At 42.0% G+C, this 23,834-nt stretch overlaps 1 protein-coding gene across 4 annotated transcripts in view; it reads right to left on the bottom strand.

The window, feature by feature from the left end:
• Nucleotides 1–12,110: 12,110 nt before the first annotated feature.
• The window catches only part of LOC118368448 (phosphatidylcholine:ceramide cholinephosphotransferase 1-like), a 37,889-nt gene continuing 26,165 nt past the window's right edge, over nucleotides 12,111–23,834 (bottom strand). For 3 of the 4 annotated variants that reach the window (XM_035752560.2, XM_035752571.2, XM_035752586.2), the window contains exons 2-6: nucleotides 16,149–16,986; nucleotides 15,871–15,988; nucleotides 14,091–14,244; nucleotides 13,740–13,906; nucleotides 12,111–13,600 (exon numbers count right to left, since the gene is read on the bottom strand). In XM_035752560.2, the coding sequence (XP_035608453.1) occupies nucleotides 13,421–13,600; nucleotides 13,740–13,906; nucleotides 14,091–14,244; nucleotides 15,871–15,988; nucleotides 16,149–16,759 (1,230 nt within the window). In that variant the 5' untranslated portion in view covers nucleotides 16,760–16,986 and the 3' untranslated portion in view covers nucleotides 12,111–13,420. Of the gene's footprint in view, nucleotides 13,601–13,739; nucleotides 13,907–14,090; nucleotides 14,245–15,870; nucleotides 15,989–16,148; nucleotides 16,987–19,134; nucleotides 19,382–23,834 lie in introns of those variants that run through there. The other variant, XM_035752579.2, reaches the window with a different exon arrangement.

The raw sequence follows: 23,834 nt of genomic DNA, 5'->3' as shown, positions 1-23,834 counted from the left end.
GACTAGCTTTCTTCACTTTATTCCTTCTACATAAAACTAAGAAGTGTGCCACAATATTTAAATAATTTCATTCTATTCAAAATAAGCACTGTACATAATTACACACACAAAACATGACTCAACTGATCATAAACAAATTAATTTCATTTTCATGGGAAATGAGCTGTGGAATGGCACTGAAGCTGCCCTACATTCAAAACATATTTCCGCCGTCATCCTGTTGGGCACATTCAGCGTAATGGCTTGTTGCCCGTCAACCCAAAGGCCGGTTGCGTATTGAAGCACTGGTCCGCCCCGGGCGGCAGGGTAGCCTAGTGGTTAGAGCGTTGGACTAGTAACTGAAAGTTCATATCCCCGAGCCGACAAGGGACAAATCTGTCGTTCTGCCCCTGAACAGGCACTTAACCCACTGTTCCTAGGCCGTCATTGAAAATAAGAATTTGTTCTTAACTGGCTTGCCTAGTTAAGTAAAGGTAAAATAAATACATTTAGTGCTTCAATGCTGTACATACATTGAACTGCATTGAAATAGAGAATATAAATACATCATCAAATGTGGGTCACAAGAAGTGTACACTACAATGTGCCCTATTTGGTCTTACTCAGTGACCAGCGGTTATTAGTAATACGTTCTTTTGGAGACTCCGAAGAGCTCTGACACACCCCCATTCACTGGAATCACAGGATCTGTGATCCCCTTCCTCTATTTGTCGTGTCCAAAGTGTCTGATCCGGTAGGAGAAAGTCTGGGCTGACAGGAGGATGTGCCACTCAATGGTAACATTACAAGAAATAGAGACAAGAACACTCAGTGCTCACCCCCCCACCACCACCTCTACCTCTGATGTTGTCAGGCTGATGTTGACTGAGCTGATCAAAGAGTCTGTGACCTCGTTACTGTCACACAGAGAGACATCAGGCTGTTGGCACAGGAGAGTTCTGATATTTAGAACACACTCACCATGACCACACAATGGGGGTTAACAGTAGACCAAAAGTGACCTCATTGGACAGGGCTAAATCTAACCCTAATTGGACAGGGCTAAATCTAACCCTAATTGGACAGGGCTAAATCTAACCCTAATTGGACAGGGCTAACTCTAACCCTAATTGGACAGGGCTAAATCTAACCCTAATTGGACAGGGCTAAATCTAACCCTAATTGGACAGGGCTAAATCTAACCCTAATTGGACAGGGCTAAATCTAACCCTAATTGGACAGGGCTAAATCTAACCCTAATTTGGCAAAACAAGCTCTAAAGACCACCCATTAGCAACCATCTGGCCCAACCTGCCTCTGCTTTTCTCAAAAATACTTCTTATGCTTGCAATTAATTAAGACACCCCCCCCCCACACACACACTCAGACCTCACCCAGACAGTCTTAGCAAAATTCTTGCTTGAGAAATTGCTCTTTGCTAAGAAGCTATTTTTGTTTCCTTTTTTACCATTTTAATTGAAAACAATCACAGTAAAGTCTGTCATTAATTGTTACCCAGAAATGATTTGATATTGAGATAGAAACAGCTGCATTGGACCTTTAAGCTGTGTGGTGATAATCAGCTGCATTACTGAATGTTCGCTGAGCCTCCAAGTTCCTTATCAACAAACAAAGGTCAGCTGTATAACACATTCAAATGTAATACCAAAAAATGCAAACAGAATATTTGCCTTAATGAGTGGGTGTGTATGTATGTGTGTGTGTGATATTTGATTCTCACGTGCTTGACGGCCTCTCCTGACATGGTGCTGCAAAACACGAGTAAAGTAAACAGAATGCAACCAACATGTCCTTCAACGCGTCAGCGAAACAAACACTACAGCCCGTCTGTTCCCTTCAAAACAACATGACCTGCGAGTCACAACCTATTCCATCTCAAGTCCAAGTCCAACACATCTGTTCCCTAATCACATTTTCCATGACAGCATTGGAAGGAAAATCAAACGAGGGTTTGTTAAGTTCAACCACTCACACACGTTCACACTGTAGTGGAAACTCACGTCATTTCTCCAGGGACAGCCACAATGGCCACAGGTCCTGTGGTGATCATCTGGACGCCCACAATGTTTGGGTGACACGGGAGGGGCCAGGTCAGCTAGGCCAGAGAGAACAGCACAGCCACATCTCCATGGTGACATCATGTTACAGTACACTGACACACAGTCCTAGCTTTGGAAACACAATTCCCCTAGGGTAACACCACAGTTTAAGCCATTGGAAAGTGTGAGGCTGCGCTGGGGCTACAATGGAAAAAGGCTGAAAAAGAACCGTGCTCACACCTCTCCAGTGCTGAAGAGAACAGGTTTGGGGGGTGGCAGTCCTGTGTCTCATTGCAGGGAGCTCCAAACAGTGTATCTCTAATGCCTTGCCAGGATGGGTCACCCTCAGAAAGCCCCTGTTTCAGAACAATACAATACATTGAAGAGGGGTTATCTGCATGACAATGATCTAAATATAGTACAATGAAAAGCGAAGAAGGGTTGCTAACCTTGAAATTGAGATCTCCTCCGCTTATAGTTTCTGCGGTGAAGCTGTGGCCCAGAGCTGGTTAACAGGTCCTGCTGGGTCAGAATCGCAAAATCACAGAATCCCACACCTCCTGACTGGCCTTACCATCCAGTTCCTGTAGGGGGCAGACACAGCAATACAGCAGTCATAAGACAATGGTAGATGTGGATGATGTCTTGATGGTGAAAAGAACAAACATCTGTCCACGTAACTGGTTCCACAGATCATGGAATTATAATCGGCATCTCACTCCTAGTGACTGGTAAGATTTCTTACCTTTGCAATTTTGTAAATGTTCTCTCCTATGATGGAAGTGGTGTCAAACATGTCAGATCCTGCTGGACAGCGCAACACTTTCTCTGCTATAATGTACACTTTTGAATTTGCATAGGAGTCTGCTCCAGTATTCCATGTATTCCTACAGTTTTGTCCCTCCAATAGGACAAGAGCTGTTGCGGTATTCACAGGGGAGTCCAGTGTTTGCCCAGACACTCAGGTGTCTGGGCAAAGGCTGCCACTGGAACAAGACAGAGTATCACACATACGACCCCTGGAACAAGATGCATTGTCACACATACGACCCCTGGAACAAGACACAATGTCACACATACGGCCCCTGGAACAAGACACAGTGTCACACATACGGCCCCTGGAACAAGATGCATTGTCACACATACGGCCCCTGGAACAAGACACAGTGTCACACATACGACCCCTGGAACAAGACACAGTATCACACATACGGCCCCTGGAACAAGACACAGTATCACACATACGGCCCCTGGAACAAGACGCAGTGTCACACATACGACCCCTGGAACAAGACACAGTATCACACATACGGCCCCTGGAACAAGACGCAGTGTCACACATACGACCCCTGGAACAAGACACAGTATCACACATACGACCCCTGGAACAAGACGCAGTATCACACATACGACCCCTGGAACAAGACACAGTATCACACATACGACCCCTGGAACAAGACGCAGTGTCACACATACGACCCCTGGAACAAGACACAGTATCACACATACGACCCCTGGAACAAGACACAGTATCACACATACGACCCCTGGAACAAGACACAGTATCACACATACGACCCCTGGAACAAGACGCAGTGTCACACATACGACCCCTGGAACAAGACACAGTATCACACATACGACCCCTGGAACAAGACACAGTATCACACATACGACCCCTGGAACAAGACACAGTATCACACATACGACCCCTGGAACAAGACACAGTATCACACATACGACCCCTGGAACAAGACACAGTATCACACATACGACCCCTGGAACAAGACACAGTATCACACATACGACCCCTGGAACAAGACACAGTATCACACATACGACCCCTGGAACAAGACAGAGTGTCACACATACGGCCCCTGGAACAAGACACAGTGTCACACATACGGCCCCTGGAACAAGACACAGTATCACACATACGGCCCCTGGAACAAGACACAGTGTCACACATACGACCCCTGGAACAAGACACAGTATCACACATACGACCCCTGGAACAAGACACAGTATCACACATACGACCCCTGGAACAAGACGCAGTGTCACACATACGACCCCTGGAACAAGACACAGTATCACACATACGACCCCTGGAACAAGACACAGTATCACACATACAACCCCTGGAACAAGACAGAGTGTCACACATACGACCCCTGGAACAAGACACAGTATCACACATACGACCCCTGGAACAAGACACAGTGTCACACATACGGCCCCTGGAACAAGACACAGTGTCACACATACGGCCCCTGGAACAAGACACAGTATCACACATACGGCCCCTGGAACAAGACACAGTGTCACACATACGACCCCTGGAACAAGACACAGTATCACACATACGACCCCTGGAACAAGACACAGTATCACACATACGACCCCTGGAACAAGACGCAGTGTCACACATACGACCCCTGGAACAAGACACAGTATCACACATACGACCCCTGGAACAAGACACAGTATCACACATACAACCCCTGGAACAAGACAGAGTGTCACACATACGACCCCTGGAACAAGACACAGTATCACACATACGACCCCTGGAACAAGACACAGTGTCACACATACGGCCCCTGGAACAAGACACAGTATCACACATACGACCCCTGGAACAAGACACAGTATCACACATACGGCCCCTGGAACAAGACACAGTATCACACATACGACCCCTGGAACAAGACACAGTATCACACATACGACCCCTGGAACAAGACACAGTATCACACATATGGACCCCTGGAACAAGACACAGTATCACACATACGACCCCTGGAACAAGACACAGTATCACACATATGGACCCCTGGAACAAGACACAGTATCACACATACGACCCATGGAACAAGACACAGTATCACACATACGACCCCTGGAACAAGACACAGTATCACACATACGACCCCTGGAACAAGACACAGTATCACACATACGACCCCTGGAACAAGACACAGTATCACACATATGGACCCCTGGAACAAGACACAGTATCACACATATGGACCCCTGGAACAAGACACAGTATCACACATATGGACCCCTGGAACAAGACACAGTATCACACATATGGACCCCTGGAACAAGACACAGTGTCTGAAAAAGAGTGCCACCATGTGGTGGTGGACTTTGATTGAGGTGGTGCTTTACATATGGATGCAACTGTCCCGGCGTCCCGGTTAGAGAACGTAAATGACCAGCGTCGTCCGGGTTTGGCCGGGGTAGGCCGTCATTGTAAATAAGAATTTGTTCTTAATTGACTTGCCTAGTTAAATAAAGGTTAGATTAAATCAATTACAAATACAATCCACACTTTATTACCACACACCGGACACACACACACACCAAACAGAAACACACACCAAACAGACACACACACACCAAACAGACACACACACACCAAACAGACACACACACACCAAACAGTCACACACACACAGAAAACAGGAATAGAGGAGGGAACTAGTGGAAGTGGAACTAGTGGTTGTGGTTTGTAGGTCAGCGATGCACGAACACTAGTGTGAGTTGGGAGAGTCCAGGGAGGACTGCAGGGGAAACGGTCTTTTGGAGTGCTGACGGACGATTGCCACTCACCAGGGGGACATCTCCAGGGGGTCTGGTACAGTCTGCTCTGCTCACCCAACATAATATCATAGGAAAACGTCATCCTGGCAAGTTTCTCGCAAAAAAAGGTCAAATATCACATTATCTGACGTTTTTCTTGATACATTGCAGTCAATGGGAAACGATGAGTGTCACAGGGCTGACGTTTTTGTTGTTTATCTCATGTCTGTCTCTTCTCACACTAACCTCCTCTTTACCCCTCCTCATTCTCTTCTCTCCCCGTTCCTTCACCCTCTCCATCCCGCCATCACTCTACACCTTCTCTCTCTCCTTCTCCCTCCATTCTCTCTCGCTCCTTCTTTCCCTCCCTTGACCTCCTCTCATCTCTCTCCTCTATCTCTCCCTCCTTCACCCTCTCCCTCTCTCTTGTCCCTTCTCTCTTCCTTCTCATCCCCTCCCTCCCTCTCCCCTTCTCTCTCTCTCTCTCTCTCACTTCTTGCTCAGTCACGTCAACCCTGTGACACTCATCTTTTCCCATTGATTGCAATGTATTGAGAAAAACATCAGCTACTGTGACACGTGCCCTTTTTTCCAAAACGTGCCAGGATGAAGTTTTCAAACTGATAATGGGCTGTTTACTGTGGTCCTGCTGTAGGACTGACCGTAGGCACTGGTTCCTCTGAAGTCCCAAAAAATATTACATATCTGTTGTTAACACTATCAAAAAATAAACCCGTTTTTATGAATTAGACTATTATAAATAAACTGAAGATTTTATTCTTGGCCATCATGTGTGAATGAACGTTCCTCGTATTCATAAATGAACCCCATGACAAACCCCTGCTATCTCGCACTAAAAAAAAACTACAAAGTTACCCACGAGCAAAATGAGACAAACATAGAGAAACTCTTACGTGATCTGTCTTCCCAGTGAATAGCCATGACTGAGATTAACAATGACTGAGATTCACTCCGAGCCATGGCACAACGCTACGCGTAACCAACATGGTGTTAATACTGTTAATAAAAACACTTCCTGGGCATGCGAGAAGTGCTTCATGAATGCAAGTCATTCAGCTTAAACCTTGACTGATGCACACCTGACTGATGCACACCCGCAAAAACATCTGCTAAATATGTGTATTTCATTTGATTTGAAATGATAAGCTGTATTAGTCAATTACAGCAAATAGAAGAAAGAGCTGGTTCTTGACACACATACACCCTTATTTAAAAAAATATATAAATATATATATATATATATATAAATATAAATATATATATATATTTTTTTAAATAAGGGTGTATGTGTGTCAAGAACCAGCTCTTATATATTTAACCTTTCTTTAAGCAGGGAGTCACCATTGAGACCAGGGTCTCTTTGACAAGGGAGCCCCGCTTGAGGTAATTCAATGAAATAACGATACATTATGCTTTTGCATGGACGCAATCAAATGGTAAAGGATCAGTATCAGCTGAGTGAATACTTCACCTAGCTCACACTCTGTCTAATATTCAATGACATTTCAAGATAGCAACAGTCAAAAGCAGAATCATTTCTATTACAACCTGGATGGTTTGAGCCCTGAATGCTGATTGGCTGACAGCCGTGGTATATCAGACCATATACCACGGGTCTGACAAAACATTTATTTGTACTGCTCTAATTACATTGGTAACCAGTTTATAATAGCAGTAAGGTACGAGGGTGTGTGGTATATGACCAATATACCACGGCATTGCGTAGTGCCTAAGAACAGTCCTTAGCCGTGATATATTGGCCCTATACCAGCCCCCCGTGCCTTATTGCTTAAGTATGGTACTGAATGACATACAGTGCTTTCAGAAAGTATTTAAACTACTTAACGTATTCCACATATCGTTGTGTTACAGGCTGAAATCAAGAGGTATTGAATATCTTTTTTTTCTCACCCATCTACACACAATGACCCATAATGACAGTGAAAACATGTTTAGACATTTTAGCAAATTTATTGCATATGGAATACAGGAATATCAAATGTCCATAAGTATTTAAACACGTGAGTCAATACTTTGTAGAAGCACCTTTGGCGGCGATTACAGCTTTGAATTGTCTTGGGTATGTCTATCAGCATTGTACATCTGAATTTGGGAATTTCTCCCATTCAGATTGATTTTGTCAAAGCTCTGTTAAGTTATATGGAGAGCAGTGGTGAACAGCAATCTTCAAGTCATTCCACAGATTTTCAATGGGATTCAAGTCTGGGCTTTGGCTGGGCCACTCAAGGACTTTCACATTCTTGCTCTGAAGCCATTCCAGCGTTGCTTTGGCTGTATGCTTGCGGTCATTCTCCTGTTAGAACTGATATCTTCACCTCAGTCTAAGGTCGTTGGCACTCTGAAGCAGGTTCTCATTAAGGATTTGCCTGTATTTGGCTCTATTCATTGTTTCCTCTATCCTTACCAGTCTCCCAGTCCATCCTGCTGAAAAGCATCCCCATAGCATGATGCTGCCACTACCATGCTTCATGGTAGAGATGGTTAGACGGGTGATGAGCTGTGACGGGTTCTCTCCAGACATAGCGTTTTGCATTCAGGCAAAAGAGTTTCATTTTTGTCTCATCAGACCATAGAATATTTTGCCTTATGCTCTGAGTCTTTCACATGCCTTTTGTCAAACTCCAGGCGTCCATCTGCCCATTCTCCCATAAAGCCCAGATTGGTGAAGTACTTCAAAGACTGTTGTCCTTCAGGCAGTTTCTCCCATCTCAGCCAAGGAACTCTGTAGTTCTGTCAGAGTAGTCATTGGGTTCTTGGTCATCTCCCTGATCAAGGTCATTTTTGCCCGGTTGCTCAGTTTGGTCGGATGGTCAGCTCTAGTCAGAGTCTGGGAAGTTCCATATTTTTTTAATTTCCCAATGATGGAGTCCACTATGCTTTTGGAAACTTTCAACACTCAAGAAATTGTTTTATACTCTTCCCCAAATATATGCCTATTCACAATTATATCTTGGAGATCTACAGACAGTTCCTTGTACTTCATGCTATAGTTTCTGCCCTGACATGCAGTGTCAACTGTGGGACCTTATATAGACAGGTATGATTCTTTCTAAATCATGTCCAAAAATAATTTCTCGCACCATTGGTTAGAGCCTGTAAGTAAGCATTTCACTGTTAAATAGCTGTTGTATTCGGCGCACGTGACAAATAAACTTTGATTTGATTTGAAGGAGTTCCCACATATGCTGAGCACTTGTTGGCTGCTTTTCCTTCACTCTACAGTTCGACTCATCCCTAACCATCTCAAATTGGTTGAGGTCAGGGGATTGTGGAGGCCAGGTCATCTGACGCAGCACTCCATCACTCTCCTTCTTGGTAAAATAGCAGTTACACAGCCTGGAGCTGTGTTGGGTCATGGTACTGTTGAAAAAACTAATGATAGTCCCACTAAGCCAAACCACAAGGGATGGAGTATAGCTGCAGAATGCTGTGGTAGCCATGCTGGTTAAGTGTGCCTTGAATTATAAATTCATCACAGACAGTGTCACCAGCAAAGTACCCCCACACCATCACACCTCCTCCTCCATGCTTCACGGTGGGAAATACACATGTGGAGATCATCCGTTCACCCACACCGCATCTCACAAAGACATGGCAGTTGGAACCAAAAATATCAAATTTGGACTCCAGACCAAAGGACAGATTTCCACCAGTCTAATGTCCATTGCTCGTGTTCTTGTCCCAAGCAAGTCTCTTCTTATTGGTGTCCTTTCTTTAGTAGTGGTTTCTTTGCAGCAATTCCACCATGAAGGCCTGATTCAGTCTCCTCTGGACAGTTGATGTTGAGATTTGTCAGTTAGTTGAACTGTGAAGCATTTATTTGGGCTGCAATTTCTGAAGCTGGTGACTCTGGGTCTTCCATTCCTGTGGTGGTCCTCATAAGAGCCAGTTTAGTCATAGCGCTTGATGTTTTTTGCAACTGCACTTGAAGAAACTTTCAAAGTTCTTAAAATATTCGGTATTGACTGCCCTTCATGTCTTAAAGTAATGATGGACTGTCATTTCTCTTTGCTTATTTGAGCTGTTCTTGCCATAATATGGACTTGGTCTTTTTCCAAATAGTCATATCTTCTGTATACCCCCTACCTTGTCACAACACAACCGATTGGCTCAAATGCATTAAGAAGGAAAGAAATTCCACAAATTAAGGCCCACCTGTTAATTGAAATTACAACCTCATGAAGCTGGTTGAGCGAACGCCAAGAGTGTGTGAATCTGTCGTCAAGGTAAAGGGTGGCTATTTGAAGAATCGGTTTTAAGTTTTTGGGTTCCTACATGTGTTATTTCATAGTTTTGATGTCTTCACTATTATTCTACAATGTAGAAAAAAAGTATAAATAAAAACCCTTGAATGAGTCGGTGTTCTAAAACTTTTGACCAGTAGTGTATGTAAATTAGATATTTTTGTATTTCATCTTCAATAAATATGCAAACATTTCTAAAAACATGTTTTCACTTTGTCATTATGGCGGTATTGTATGTGCAGGTGGGTGAGAGGTTAATTTAATTCATTTTGAATTCAGGCTGAAACAACAAAATGGGGAATAAGTCAAGGGGTGTGAATACTTTCTGAAGACACGAACTGCAGAGCATAATGGTTGGTGGACATGGAGTTGGAAATGCCATTACTCATACAGGTGAAGGATCTTACATTTCATCACCATGTTGCAGGAGAACATCCAATGCAGGAAGTGAAAAACTTGTAGCGTATGAGGTTTAAAAAAGCTTCAGAAGTTTTCAGTGGAAATGACAATTTCAGACTTGATTTTCCCCTCACGAAAAATTTACTGTATCAACCTCAACAAAAATGTCTAATTATAATCCACATTTCATGTTGCTGCAGGATTATTTTAGACTGACGAGGTTATAGTGTACAGTCCTGGAACAAAGGCAACATGACTTGATCAGATATTGTTTTACAGCCTGTATTAAAAACAAACTAGCAGTACCATAAAATAAACCTCAGTCTTGTCCAGGCTGTTAAGTTGCACACCTTTCAGATATCCCTTGGAAGTCATTTCACTCCAAAGGTCATAGATATACAGTACGAGTCAAATGTTTGGACACACCTACTCATTGAAGGATTTTTCTTTATTTTTTACTATGTTTTACATTGTAGAATAAAACAGTGAAGACATCAAAACTATGAAATGAAACATATGGAATCATGAAGTAACCAAAAATTGTTTAAAAAAAACATTTTATAGTTTAGATTCTTCAAAGTAGCCAACCTTTGCCTTGAAGACAGCTTTGCACACTTTTGGCATTTTCTCAACCAGCTTTACCTGGAATGCTTTTCCAACAGTCTTGAAGGAGTTCCCACATATGCTGAGCACTTGATGGCTGCTTTGTCTTTGCGCTGCGATCCAACTCATCCCAAACCATCTCAATTGGGTTGAGGTCAGGTGATTGTGGAGGCAGGTCATCTGATGCAGCACTCCACTCTCCTTAGTCAAATAGCCCTTACACAGCCTGGAAGTGTGTTGGTCATTGTCCTGTTGAAAAACAACTGATAGTGGGATTAAGTGCAACCCGATGGAATGGCGTAACACTGCAGAATGCTGTGGTAGGCATGCTGGTTAAGTGTGCCTGGAATTCTAAATAAATCACTGACAGTGTCACCAGCAAAGCACCCCCACACCTCCATGCTTCATGGTGGGAACCACACATGCAGAGATCCTTCATTCACCTACTCTGTGTGTCTCAAATACACAGCAGTTGGAACCCCAAAAAATCTCAAATTTCGACTCATCAGATCAAAAGGACAGATTTCCGTCGGTCTAATGTGCATTGCTCGTGTTTATAGGCCCAAGCAAGTCTCTTCTTCTCATTGGTGTCCTTTAATAGTGGTTTCTTTGCAGCAATTCAACCATGAAAACCTGATACACAGTCTCCTCTGAACATTTGATGTTGAGATATGTCGGAACTCTGAAGCATTTATTTTGGCAGCAATCTGAGGTGAAGTGAACTCTGCTGCAGAGCTTATCCTCTGCACCAGAGGGAACTCTGGGTCTTCCTTTCCTGTGGTGGTCCTCATGAGAGCCAGTTTATCATAGTGCTTGATGGATTTTGCGACTGCACTTGAAACTTTAAAAGTTCTTGAAGTGTTCTGCATCGACTGACCTTCATGTCTTAAAGTAATGGACTTTCGTTTCGCTTTGCTTATTTGAGCTTTTACTTGCCATAATATGAACTTAGCCCATCTTCTGTATTCCAACCCTACCGTGTCACAACACAACTGATTATCTCAAACGCATTAATAAGGGAAGAAATTCCACAATTCAACTTTTAACAAGGCACACCTGTTACTTGAAATGACTACCTCATGAAGCTGGTTGAGAGAACGCCAAGACTGTGCAAAACTGTCATGACCAAATTGTGTGGAGAAAGATCACTTCTCCAGTACATACATTTAAAAAAAAGAATCGCAGATTAAGGTGTGCTAAATATTATTTATTTCCTTTTGGATTAATTTCTTCCATGGTTACACCATAACCAGCTCTTCTCATTGGTTGGTTAACACGACACTTCTGAGGTATACATATACATTGAGAGGAGAGGAGCATTTGGGTCAGTCATCATCAGTAAGCTGAGAAATTGTCAGGACCACTCAATAAAACCTTGCTTTTAACCTCCCTCTCCATCACACTGACCTAATCTTTGGGTCAAAGGACAGCCCAAACAATGCAGCTATTTGGCATAATAGGCAAGAAATTACATGGCAATCCAATATCCCAAGCAAAAACACAAGAAATTATCAATGTAATAAATAAATCAATGGAAAATAAGAAATGTTTTTTTTTTTTAAGCAAACATGACTGACTTGGAAAGACACTAACATGGTTAAAAGAATTTCATGATTCTTTACATTCAGAAACAGGGAGAAAATGTCATGGAGTCGTAATTGCTCAACTGTCTATGCTGTAATCGGTGATCAGCATGAGGTTCATTTAAACACCCTCCTATCTGTTCAAGTGTAAATACTGATGTAGCACTTTAAAAACGGTCATTCAAGTCAACATTAATGAGGACACTGATACACTTACTGTACAATCACAACAAGAAAGGCACTGAGGAATATTGTTACTCATTTATTTTCTCCTTTTTGCTATAGTCTCCTAACTGTAAAAATCTAAAGCATTAATTTGAATAATAAACCTGTTATATGCTTAGAAAATAGTCTACACCTTGGCCAAGCTTATTTTAGACAACTACAAAAATGTAAGTCACTACAAAAAACACCTCCTGCTTCACGACAGGTCAGTTCTCAAAGCTATTTTGAACCAAAACTTGGTAAAACATCTGAGCATGATAACACCAAACTTTTGGAACAGCCCAATCGCTGTGACAAACATGTTTATTTAATAACATTTCAGTAACCGGTTACAGAGGGAGATATTCGCCTTTAACTATAGATTTCCTGTTGCGAGCTGACATAGATCTGGACCCACTTTTGAAATGCTTGCGATCCACCCACTGGAAACCATTACTTTCAGAGTAGCCTCGAGAGGATAGAATGATTGTTTTCCAATGTGAAATTTTTTGGCTGAAACGATGGTTGTCACAGTACTAGCCAGTTGGACTGGAGTGTATGTTACAGGAGGGCGTTAAAGGGAGATGGAACAGCATCAAAGTTCGATAGATAGGGCATCTTCTTGTGATTAGATGTGGCACTTTAAAGAGTGTTGTTAAGAGACCCACCATCATGTCCTCCTGGGGGGGAGGGGGGGGGGGGTCACTTCCTGCTGTCACGGGCACTGTGTGTCAATACGGCTGTACTTCACTAGACTCCATTGGGTCGGTGGCCATGACAGCGGCATCTGGTAGTTCCGAGGGACGATGCCTGTGACATTCTGTTCCAGGTACTGGAAAATTCGGTACCACCACACCCTTGAGAAAAAGTTGCTCTGAGATGATTCCTTCAGCACCTGTGAAACAAGTTAAATGTTCATGAACAACACCATGCCTTAATTGTTGATACACGTTGAACATGCAGGTAATACTAGTCTATTACAGGGTAATTACATTGGTTATTCCACTGGTAAGTGTGACCAAATATAGACTTACTTGCTGGTTGGCCATGGTGTGGTACCACCAGAATAGGCGTGTGGTGATGAAGTAAGCCACCACCACATCTATGGAGTAGTGGTCATGAGCCAAGAGAATGCAGAATAGGCCTACAGCACATAGCAACCAGCAGATCAAATGGTACCACCAGAACCGTTTTGGAGAGTCTGCGAGAAACACAGAAAATACCTTTCAGTCAATGTGACCAATCAGATGTATGCCTGTTGAGAGAACATACATCAGCTCCAACAGCTCGTACAGTTTACCACAGACTGTCTCCTCCAGTCAAAAAATAAACATCACAGACTTCACTAAGAGAGGCTATGCCGTAGTGTTGTGTAGCCTACTTACATTCTTTAATGAAGAGATAGCTGAGTGTCAGCATGACTGTGTGGCCACTGTAAAGGTAGTCCCCACACATGTGGTGCGAGCCAGTGATGGTGAGGCCTCCTCCTGCAATCATCTTCATGACTCGCCGCATTTGGGACTCCCAGTCACCAAACAGCTACAACAGAATAAAAAAAATAAAACACCACAAAAGTATGTGCTGCAGAAAGGCATAAAAACATCCAATCAGATTTACAGTAACAACCTGTGTGTCTGTGAAAGGGGATGTGTGAGCCTACTATTAGGAGCTTGAACAGTACTAACCCTGTTCGCCAGTTAGAAGCTGATCATACATGATCAGACTAACTTGGAACAAGGCCTCCAGTCAGAAACGCTGGCCCACAGCCAACTGCTTTCAACAGTTGGAAAGCTATCACTAATTTGGTTAATTCAGTTAGATTAAATAGGAAATGTGGAATTGTCAGAAATAGATGAGCCGGCAAATTTGGACTGATAACGAATGGTTTCCTCTAAGGGGATATCCTGGCCTGTGGTGTGCTGAGGGGATGCAGATTCTGGCCTTGTTCACTAGTTCTCTACTGTATGCCTCCCACTAACGTGAGGGCAGGAACACTCAAGAGGAACTGTAACGCCACACCCCTGCTTGATGACTGAACAGACCTGCTAAAAGGAGGGAGCATTGAGAAAAGTGGTTGTCACAGTAGGTGAACAAAGTGGTCATACGCAGTCAAATAAATGTTCACAGCCATTGAGTCTTAAGACCATATAAAATGTTGGCTACAGATAAAAAAAACAGTCAACTTAATTTGAGGGAATATATCAGCTTTTACTATAGCATGGCTGCGAAACTGCTGATGACATGGGTCTAAATCAAATTGACAAATGCCATCTACTATCCTTAAAAACATGACTAACATGCCACAAATAAAAAATAAACCTTCAAAGAGGCAAAAATCATCTGTTGTCATTTACCGTGAGAACATCTCCAGTTATTTCTTTTATTTTTTATCTGCCTTTTAAAATCCTGCCTGCATTGGAACATTGGGACCATAAGGGGTCAACAGCTGGAAAATAATTTTGGTTTTCTCATCATCCACATAAAAAAAATGCTATTCTCAGAGCCTTCTCACTCAGCACTTTCAACATCGACCTCTGAGGTTCACAGACATGTTAAGACAAGCTACTAACTACACAGTCATTTCACTTAGTATGCTACAGGTAACTGCCCAAAATAATGGAAACACTTGAGTAATTGAGGGATACAAAGTATATTGAAAGCAGGTGCGTCCACACAAGTCTGGTTCCTGAGTTAATAAAGCAATTAACGTCCCATAATTAGGGTCATGTATAAACATGCTTGGCAGGTCCTTGTTTTTGCTACCATAGCTATGTGGTCCACTGGGTACGAGTGGTCACTGAATGGTTTGATGAGCATGAAAACGATGTAAACCATATGCCATGGCCTTCATCTCAACCCAATTGAACACTTATGGGAGATTCTGGAGAGGGGCTTGAGACAGCATTTTCCACCACCATCATCAACAAAAAAGAATTATGGAATTTAGTGGACCAATGGTGTTGCACCCATCCAATAGAGTTCCAGACACTAGCAGAATATATGCCAAGGCGCACTGAAGCCGTTCTGGCTCGTGGAGGCCCAACGCCCCATTAAGAAACTATGTTGGCATTTTCTTTATTTTGGCAGTTACCTGTATGTTTTTGCATAATTAAATAATGCAACAAAAAGTCTATATTTCTCAGCCCAGGGAGAAGTGGCAAGTACCTTAGGAGAGCACTTGAAATGCATTCCTGGCACAGGGAGTGTGGTTATGTACATGGTGATACACCTGTATAGGTACAGTGTGCCAACTATGAAGAAGAAACGTCGACCAACGATGGACCTGAGGACGAGAAAGTAGTACATACAGAATCAAGACTTGCTGGAGCGCTTAATCAGCACATGGCAAAACATACTTTAACATGGACTGGATCCTTCAATACGTTCCGGATGTTAGAATTCAAGTCGTTATCAAATGATTGTAACTTATCTTGTTCATTTACCTATATTTTAACAGTGTCAACTGTAGAAGCCACAGGCCGACCAGTATCATGCCGTTGATTTCGCATATGGAAAAAGCCCAGTCTACTCGGTCGAAAAAGTCAAAGAACTTGTCTGGTAGGGGCGGAGTAGCCTCTTTGGGAGGCACGCGTTCGTGGACCACAGAGATAATGATGGTGGTGCAGACGAAGCAGACCATGGCATAGATGCAAGCCACGCCAGTCTTCCCCCACTCTTCAGGGAACGGAGAGCGGTTGATCTCAGGCATGTGGATCTGAACCCGTTCCTTGTGAAACCCATTGATCAGACCGTTACTCTTGGGCTTGTTCCCATTTACCTCATTGATGACGGTCAAGATGGAGTGTCCGTTGGCATGCCCATTTTTATGTGCTTCAATGTGGTGCTCTATTCTGAGAGTCTCCAACTTGTCCAAAAGCTGTCTGCCTCTGTCCGAGGTGACAAGGACCAGAGGGGCGGTCTGGAAGTCCGCCTTGGAGAGCTGCAGGAGGCCCTGGCCGTCTAGGTGGAGGAAGGCCTCAGAGTATTCCTGCATTCCCTCATTGGTCAGCCACTGGCGCACGTCCTCCGTTGACCACTGGGCTACTTTCTTCATGTCAGTCCCCGTGCCGTACGAGTGGCAAACGGGGGGAGAAACTTGGGTGGAAGAGTCCAGAAGTGTTAGCGGTTCGGTCTAACAAACCCAGAGTCCTCCTCAGGTCACACTCATCATGTAGAAAGGACATTGGGTGCTGCCGACACCTGGAGTGTCCAATCAGGCAAATCTAGAGGTTAATCCATCCTACCAAGGTTTGGGGTTGAACTTGCTGCGACAATTTTGTCCTAAAATGGGAGAGAAAAAAAATAATTCTTAAAACAATTCAAAACACATTTACAAGCATTCACACATTACTTTGACAAACTGTGTGTTACAAAGCCTATTATATAATGTATGTAATCTATTGAATCGTGTGATGACAAAGCAGATGTATTAATTGTAGAATAAAAAAATGAGCCATCTATAAATGGTAAAAGTCCAATATTCATAATGTAGAGTGCATTAAAAATCACCCATTCAACAGATTCTCTCACACACGTTCAAAGGTTTGGGGTTAGAAATGTCCTTGTTTTTGAAATAAAAGCACATTTTGTCCATTAAAATATAAAAATTGGTCAGAAATACAGTGCAGACAATGTTAATGTTGTAAATGACTATTCTAGCTGGAAATGGCTGATTTTTTTAAATGGAATATCTGCATAGGTGTACAGAGGCCCATTATGAGCAACCATCACTCCTGTGTTCCAATGGCACGCTGAGTTAGCTAATCCAAATGTATCATTTTACAAAGGCTAATTGATCATTAGAAAAACATTTTGCAATTATGTAATCACAGCTGAAAACTTTTCTGATTAAAGAAGCAATAAAACTGGCATTCTTTAGACTAGTTGAGTATCTGGAGCAGTAGTCCCACTGTTGACATAGGGACTACTGTTTTGCAGGTACTATTTAATGAAGCTACTCTAATGTACTTGTCATCTTGCTCAGTTGTGCACCGGGGCCTCCTACTCTTTCTATTCTCATTAGATCCAGTTTGCGCTGTTCTGTGAAGGGACTAGCAGACAGCGTTGTATGAGATTTTCAGTTTCATGGCAATTTCTCACATGGAACAGCCTTCATTTCTCGAACAAGAACAGACTGACGAGTTTCAGAAGAAAGTTTTGTTTCTGGCCAATTTGAGCCTGTAATCGAACCCACAAATGCTGATTCTCCTAATACTCAACTAGTCTTAAAGCCAGTTTTATTGCTCCTTTAAATCAGAACAACCGTTTTCAGCTAACATAATTGCAAAAGGGTTTTCCAATGATCAATTAGCCTTTTGAAATTAGAATCTTGGATTTGCTAACAACACGCCATTGGAACACAGGAGTGATGATTGCTGATAAATGGGCCTCTGTATGCCAATGTTGATAATCCTTATCATTTAAAAAAATAAAAATCAGCAACAATGTCTGCACTTTATTTCTGATCAATTGATGTTATTTTAATGAACAAAATTTTTTTTATTTCAAAAACAAGGACATTTCTAAGTGACCCCAAACGTTTTAATGGTAGCGTACACGCGCAAACACGTAAAGTACTCAAGTCAAATTTCTTTAGAGTCATACTTAAGTAGTTTTGGGGGGCATCTGTACTTTACTATTTATATTTTTTTTATACATATTTTACTTCACTACATTCCTAAAGAAAATTATGTACTTTTTACTTCATACATTATTCCCGACATCAAAAAGTACTCATTACATTTGGAATGCTTAGCAAGAGAGGAAAATGGTCCAACTCCTACACATCAAGGGAACATACCAGGTCATTCCCACTGCCTTTGATCTGGCAGACACACTAAACACACGAGTCATTTGTAAATTATGCCTGAGTGTCGGAGCGTGCCCCTGGCTATCCGTAAATAAAAAATAAAAACAACAGTTCCGTCTAGTTCGCTTAATATAAGGAATTTCAAACTTTTACTTTTGATACTTAAGTACCCTTAAAACCAAATAATTTGAGACTTTTACTCAAGTAGTATTTTACTGGGTGACTCAATGGAACATGGCTCAAGTAAAAGTAGCTTTCATTTTACTCAAATATGACAATAGGGTACTTTTCCCCCAACACTGTATAAATACACACATAATATTGTACACACACAGGACCGCATAATTTCGACAAGCAAGCGTGCTCTCGTTCAGGATACGAGACTGCTAATTTTAGGAAGCAAACTATCCGTTCAAATGCCAGCGAAAAGTGCTTTCAGGTGAGGAATTAGCCCACAGCTCAGTAACAATGTTATTTCATAAAACACACCGCGTCTATGACTTTGTAAGCATTTTGTTATTGCCGTATCAATACAGTATAATGGAGAAAGCAAATTCCGTGTTGAGAGTCGTATTCGTTTAAAATGTGTAGACTACATAATTGACAACAAAACGTGTTACCTTGTTGCTGCTGTGTCGCGGAATGAACAAATCCAGTTTGACAATAAGCTACTCCTCATAAGAAATTCACCAACAGCAAGTTGAGGCAACGTATGTGAAGCGCGGGTATGGGGAAACATCGAACATTCCAACAGTTTGCTCACAGGGTGGGGCACTGTTTACAAATCGGTCTTTGAGGGAGGGGGATGGTTGTTTATATTAGCAAAAGAGGAATAAAAGGCCATAATTGTGCCACTTCTCCAGAAAATTACATCAGAAAATGAAAGAAGCCTCACTTATTTTATGTGGATGGGATGACACCCATATCGTCACACGTTAACTAGTTAAATACAAATCACAGCTAAGACAGTTAAGAACAACTTCTTATTTTCAATGACTGCCTAGTTAACTGCCTGTTCAGGGGCAAATCGATAGATTTGATCGATAGATCAGCTCGGGGATTTGAACTTGCAACCACTAGGCTTCCCTGCCGCCCCATACATACACACAATAGCTCGGATAAAAACTGACAGTAACAGAAAGTGAGCGCTAAGGTGCCGCCCATAATCAATTAACCCCTCAATTACAACGATAGACCCGATTGTGTTCTGAGCCAAATGTAACAGCATCATCTGGATATGTGTGGAACAAAAGTTCAACATTCACCTTCTGCTACCATTTCTGTCAAGCCGTGTACACAGTTTGACGCACACGTTCGATAAGTCCAACATATGCACCACACACCACACTGCTTCAATGCAGCAAGTCAAACGCAGCGTTCCATTGTAAATTAATACAATTCGGGTGTAGAAAACTGCATAAACACTGTCGGTGGTGTGATCGAGGCATAACGATGCGTTCTATGGAAAGTAGCGCGTCATGGAACATACCTTCCACAGAGTTGCATTATTTTCGAGAGAACGCATAGAGTTGATTATGGCTATAATTTAACACATTTGCCCGAGATAAAAATGTGTTCATTTGCCGGTGTTGTGCCGAAAAAAAAAAATCTCCCCCTGCCAGAATCCCCCCCCCCCGCGTTTTTCTTTACTGCGACTTGCTTGCTAGTTGAAATTTCTGCTCTTCACGCCGTTGTCAGTTTAGCCTACATTTCACTGATCCCCAGTTCCGTACCAATGTGCCCAACCGCAGACATTCAAATGTGGCTACAAAGAAAACTAAATGGGACTGTAGCTATTGTGTTGACTTCAAAATCAGGGGTGTGAACTGTTTATATTCAAGCGTTGATCGACATGGTAATGGCTCTATAGTATTGGAGAAAAGTTGGAAAAAAACGGACCCTCAGTTACATCTAGACGTGGCATGTCTTACTTAACGTACAGTATACAGCACGCATAAAGCAACTACTTCTGTCTTACAATCTCTCTCCACCAGGTGTAGCAATTCTCTCATCCTTTAAAAACAAGAATAATATATATAATATATGCCATTTAGCAGACGCTTTTATCCAAAGCGACACAGTCATGTGTGCATACATTCTAGTATGGGTGGTCCCGGGGATTGAACCCACTACCCTGGCGTTACAAGCGCCATGCTCTACCAACTGAGCTACAGAAGGACAGTGACGGGGGATACCTAGTCATTTTTTGCGTCATCATTGTATGCGATAATCATTCTCAAAAACATTGTTTACTTCTAAGATCACTTTATTACCGCCCTAAAAACCCGATTCAAATAGGTATGTAATGACACATCATATAAACTCTTTATAGTGTTTTATTTACATTTTGGAGGCGATAAGGTGATAAATTGGACAGATTGAGTGGAAAAAAAGCAATTTTCCCACATGGACATCTCTCACTATCATGCATTAGTTTCGCTTTGCCACCCGCCATTTTTAAAAAGACCAGACGGGGCTCATTGCCTGCTTGAATTATGCAGAAACGGGTAGTGTTTAGGTCATGTAATTGATTCTCTTGGAAAGGGGAATTTGTGCTTTACAATGGTATTGACATTACAGTTGATCTGGAAGTATTACGTTTTTGGGGCGCTAAAATAAGGGCAATTGTACAGACCAGGGCAATGTACGAGTTTACGTTAGCTAGCCAACGTTAACTTAGCTAGGTGAGACGTAGATAACATTAGCTTGGGTTAGGTTGTCACTTGGTTCTCTGTCTATGTGCACCTGTTTTGTGTACCTTATTAGAAATCATAATGATATAGATTTTTTAAATCACAAAAAAAAAAAAAAACCTGGGTATAAAAAGTCACATTAAACCATCTGGCTAGCTAGCCTGATTGATAGAGGACAGTGTTGAAGTAGGCTAATGTTACGTGGTGCAGTGAGTTTTTTTCTTGTGAAAATTATATGGAAATTAATGACTCCGAGATAAGACATTAGCTCCTAGCTAACCTGTTGATAGGTACACAGTCTAATGAACAACAATCACAGGTAGATTATGTAACGTTATAGGCACCACAGATGTTTGCAAACGGAATAATACAAATGCATTCATTATGTCCCGGGCAAGAAGGCTCCACAAGGAGCCAACTAGTGACTCGCTATGACTTGGCCTCTAATTTTTGTATGTGTAGTGGGTATCTATGGACTGCTTACAGGGTATAGAGTTCCTGAGAGAGTTGAGTGTAAGACTTGGAATAGGGTCTTGTAGGTCAAGTATAGGGTCTTGCGAGTCATGATCCAGGCTGCGAATGAGTGCCTCTGAACTCTTACTAGGACTCATTCTAGCATAGTCATGGTTCCCCTTTCTACAAAGCAACATGCAATTAAAAAAAAAAAAAAAAAAAAGAACAGTCTGCAAACTGTTTGCATTATGACTGAATCTACAGTGATGTAGATCTTTTACTGGATGTTTACACAGCAAACTGTCTTTGGGGTTGGGCTCGTGGAAGCAAGCGGAATTGCCAGATATAAAAATGGTACAAATAAATTAATGTGTTTAATTACATAGATATGTTGAGGATAACTCCTCAACAAAAACTCCTTTGTAGTGAATGTGTAATTCCATACCTCAAATTCTGTAGGGAATGAGTCTTCCCTAAGTGTCACATGTGAATGTCTGATTTTTTACATTTTATTTTGAAATGCCTGCTGCATAAGTAGTGACACTGCCATTTCTCATTCCTGGGAATCTAAAACATACTTTTGGTCATGTAGTGTAAGTGGATATCTGCTCATCGAACATCTCATTCCAAAGTCATGGCCATTAATATGGAGTTGGTCCCCCATTTGTTGCTACAACAGCATCCACCCTTCTGGGAAGCCTTTCCACTATGATTCCATTCAGCCACAAGAGCATTAGTGAGGTTGGGCATGGATGTTGGGCAATTAGGCAATTGCATGGCTGGGTGCTTGATTTTAATACACCCGTCAGCAACAAGTTTGGCTGAAAAAGCCAAATCCTCTCATTTGAAGGGTGTCCACATACTTTTGGTGAGGTAGCGTGTATGTTTCATAATAAACATATTTAATTTAATTTTAATGTGCCTTCAGTTTTGATTATGAATGTATGTGTTAAATGAATACAATCGCATTCTAGTTCTGTGATGTTACAACTAATGAACACTAATTCAAAGTTTTATACCTATGGAAGGTAATTATTAGAATTTAACTCCACTCCTCCGGTTACTTTGTGGCAGTCAGTAAAGGCACATGCACAGGGAATTTATTCACCCTTTTTATTGCTATCCTCATGAAAAAAAAGCATTAATTCATTGCATGCATCTGGCATTACAGTGCAGAAAGTATGCTATAATCAATGCCAATTCTTTACCATTAGAGGGCACTCTAATACAACAAGTTCAAACTTGATTTATTAGATTTTTTTTTACTCTACGTGACACAGGCTAACTCTGAAATCGTAAAACGACAGGCCGTCACTGTCCAAAAGTATCTAGTTTGCTAGGTCGTTGGCTACAGTACAGTTATAGTGCAGAAGACTGAAAAACATTTCCTTTAGAAAGTTATCCAATGTTGTCACGGTGAGTAAAGATCTACAGATTGCATGATTTATTTAACCATGCTGGCTATCTTACCTGCTCAGCTAGCTATGTTTTTAGCATTGAGCTTGCTAAATCAATGACCCGATCAGCTAGCCATCTCGTCTGCAAACTCTTTTCAAAGTCATCAGCCCATTTTAATACAACTTTTATTCTACTTTATTTATCAAGCCATTTCCAAGTCATGTCGTCCAAGACTCGGAAGCCTGGTAACCGTGGCAATCTTAAATCACAATACCAGGTCCGCCATTGCACGTATCCATGAGAATACCAGTTAGACTGACAGGTTTAGAGGTTCCAAGCCCATTCTAGTAATTCTTAGAGCCAGATATTTCACAGGATGTATAAATGTGAAGCATCCAGTTGGGGTTTCCACTCACTACCAAACTTGCTTTCAAAAGCAGCTCAAACATAGGACATGTAAGAATGAACTATAACCATTTAATTCTACCGTGCTGATATACCATGCGTTATTTAAGCAATAAGGCCCGAGTGGGTGTGATATATGGCCAATATACCACAGCTAAGGGCTGTTCTTATGCCCAATGCAATGCCAGGCAATGTTACCACCATAACAGGAAATACATTGTTTTAAGTGTGAGTAACTCGGGGTAGAGCTTAGTCTAAATACACAGTGAGCTAGAGAGGCTGGTGTTTGCAAGATGAGTTAAAGCTTGCCAAGAGCATGAATCAACAACTGCGAGCTGTTGGTCTCAATGTTTTTTTTGTTTTTTTTTAAC

The sequence above is a fragment of the Oncorhynchus keta genome, chromosome 3 (genome assembly GCF_023373465.1).
Source record: "Oncorhynchus keta strain PuntledgeMale-10-30-2019 chromosome 3, Oket_V2, whole genome shotgun sequence".
Lineage (NCBI taxonomy): Eukaryota > Metazoa > Chordata > Actinopteri > Salmoniformes > Salmonidae > Oncorhynchus > Oncorhynchus keta.
The sequence above is the reverse complement of the archived record's forward strand: the minus strand, read 5'-3'. Positions and strand labels throughout refer to the sequence as shown.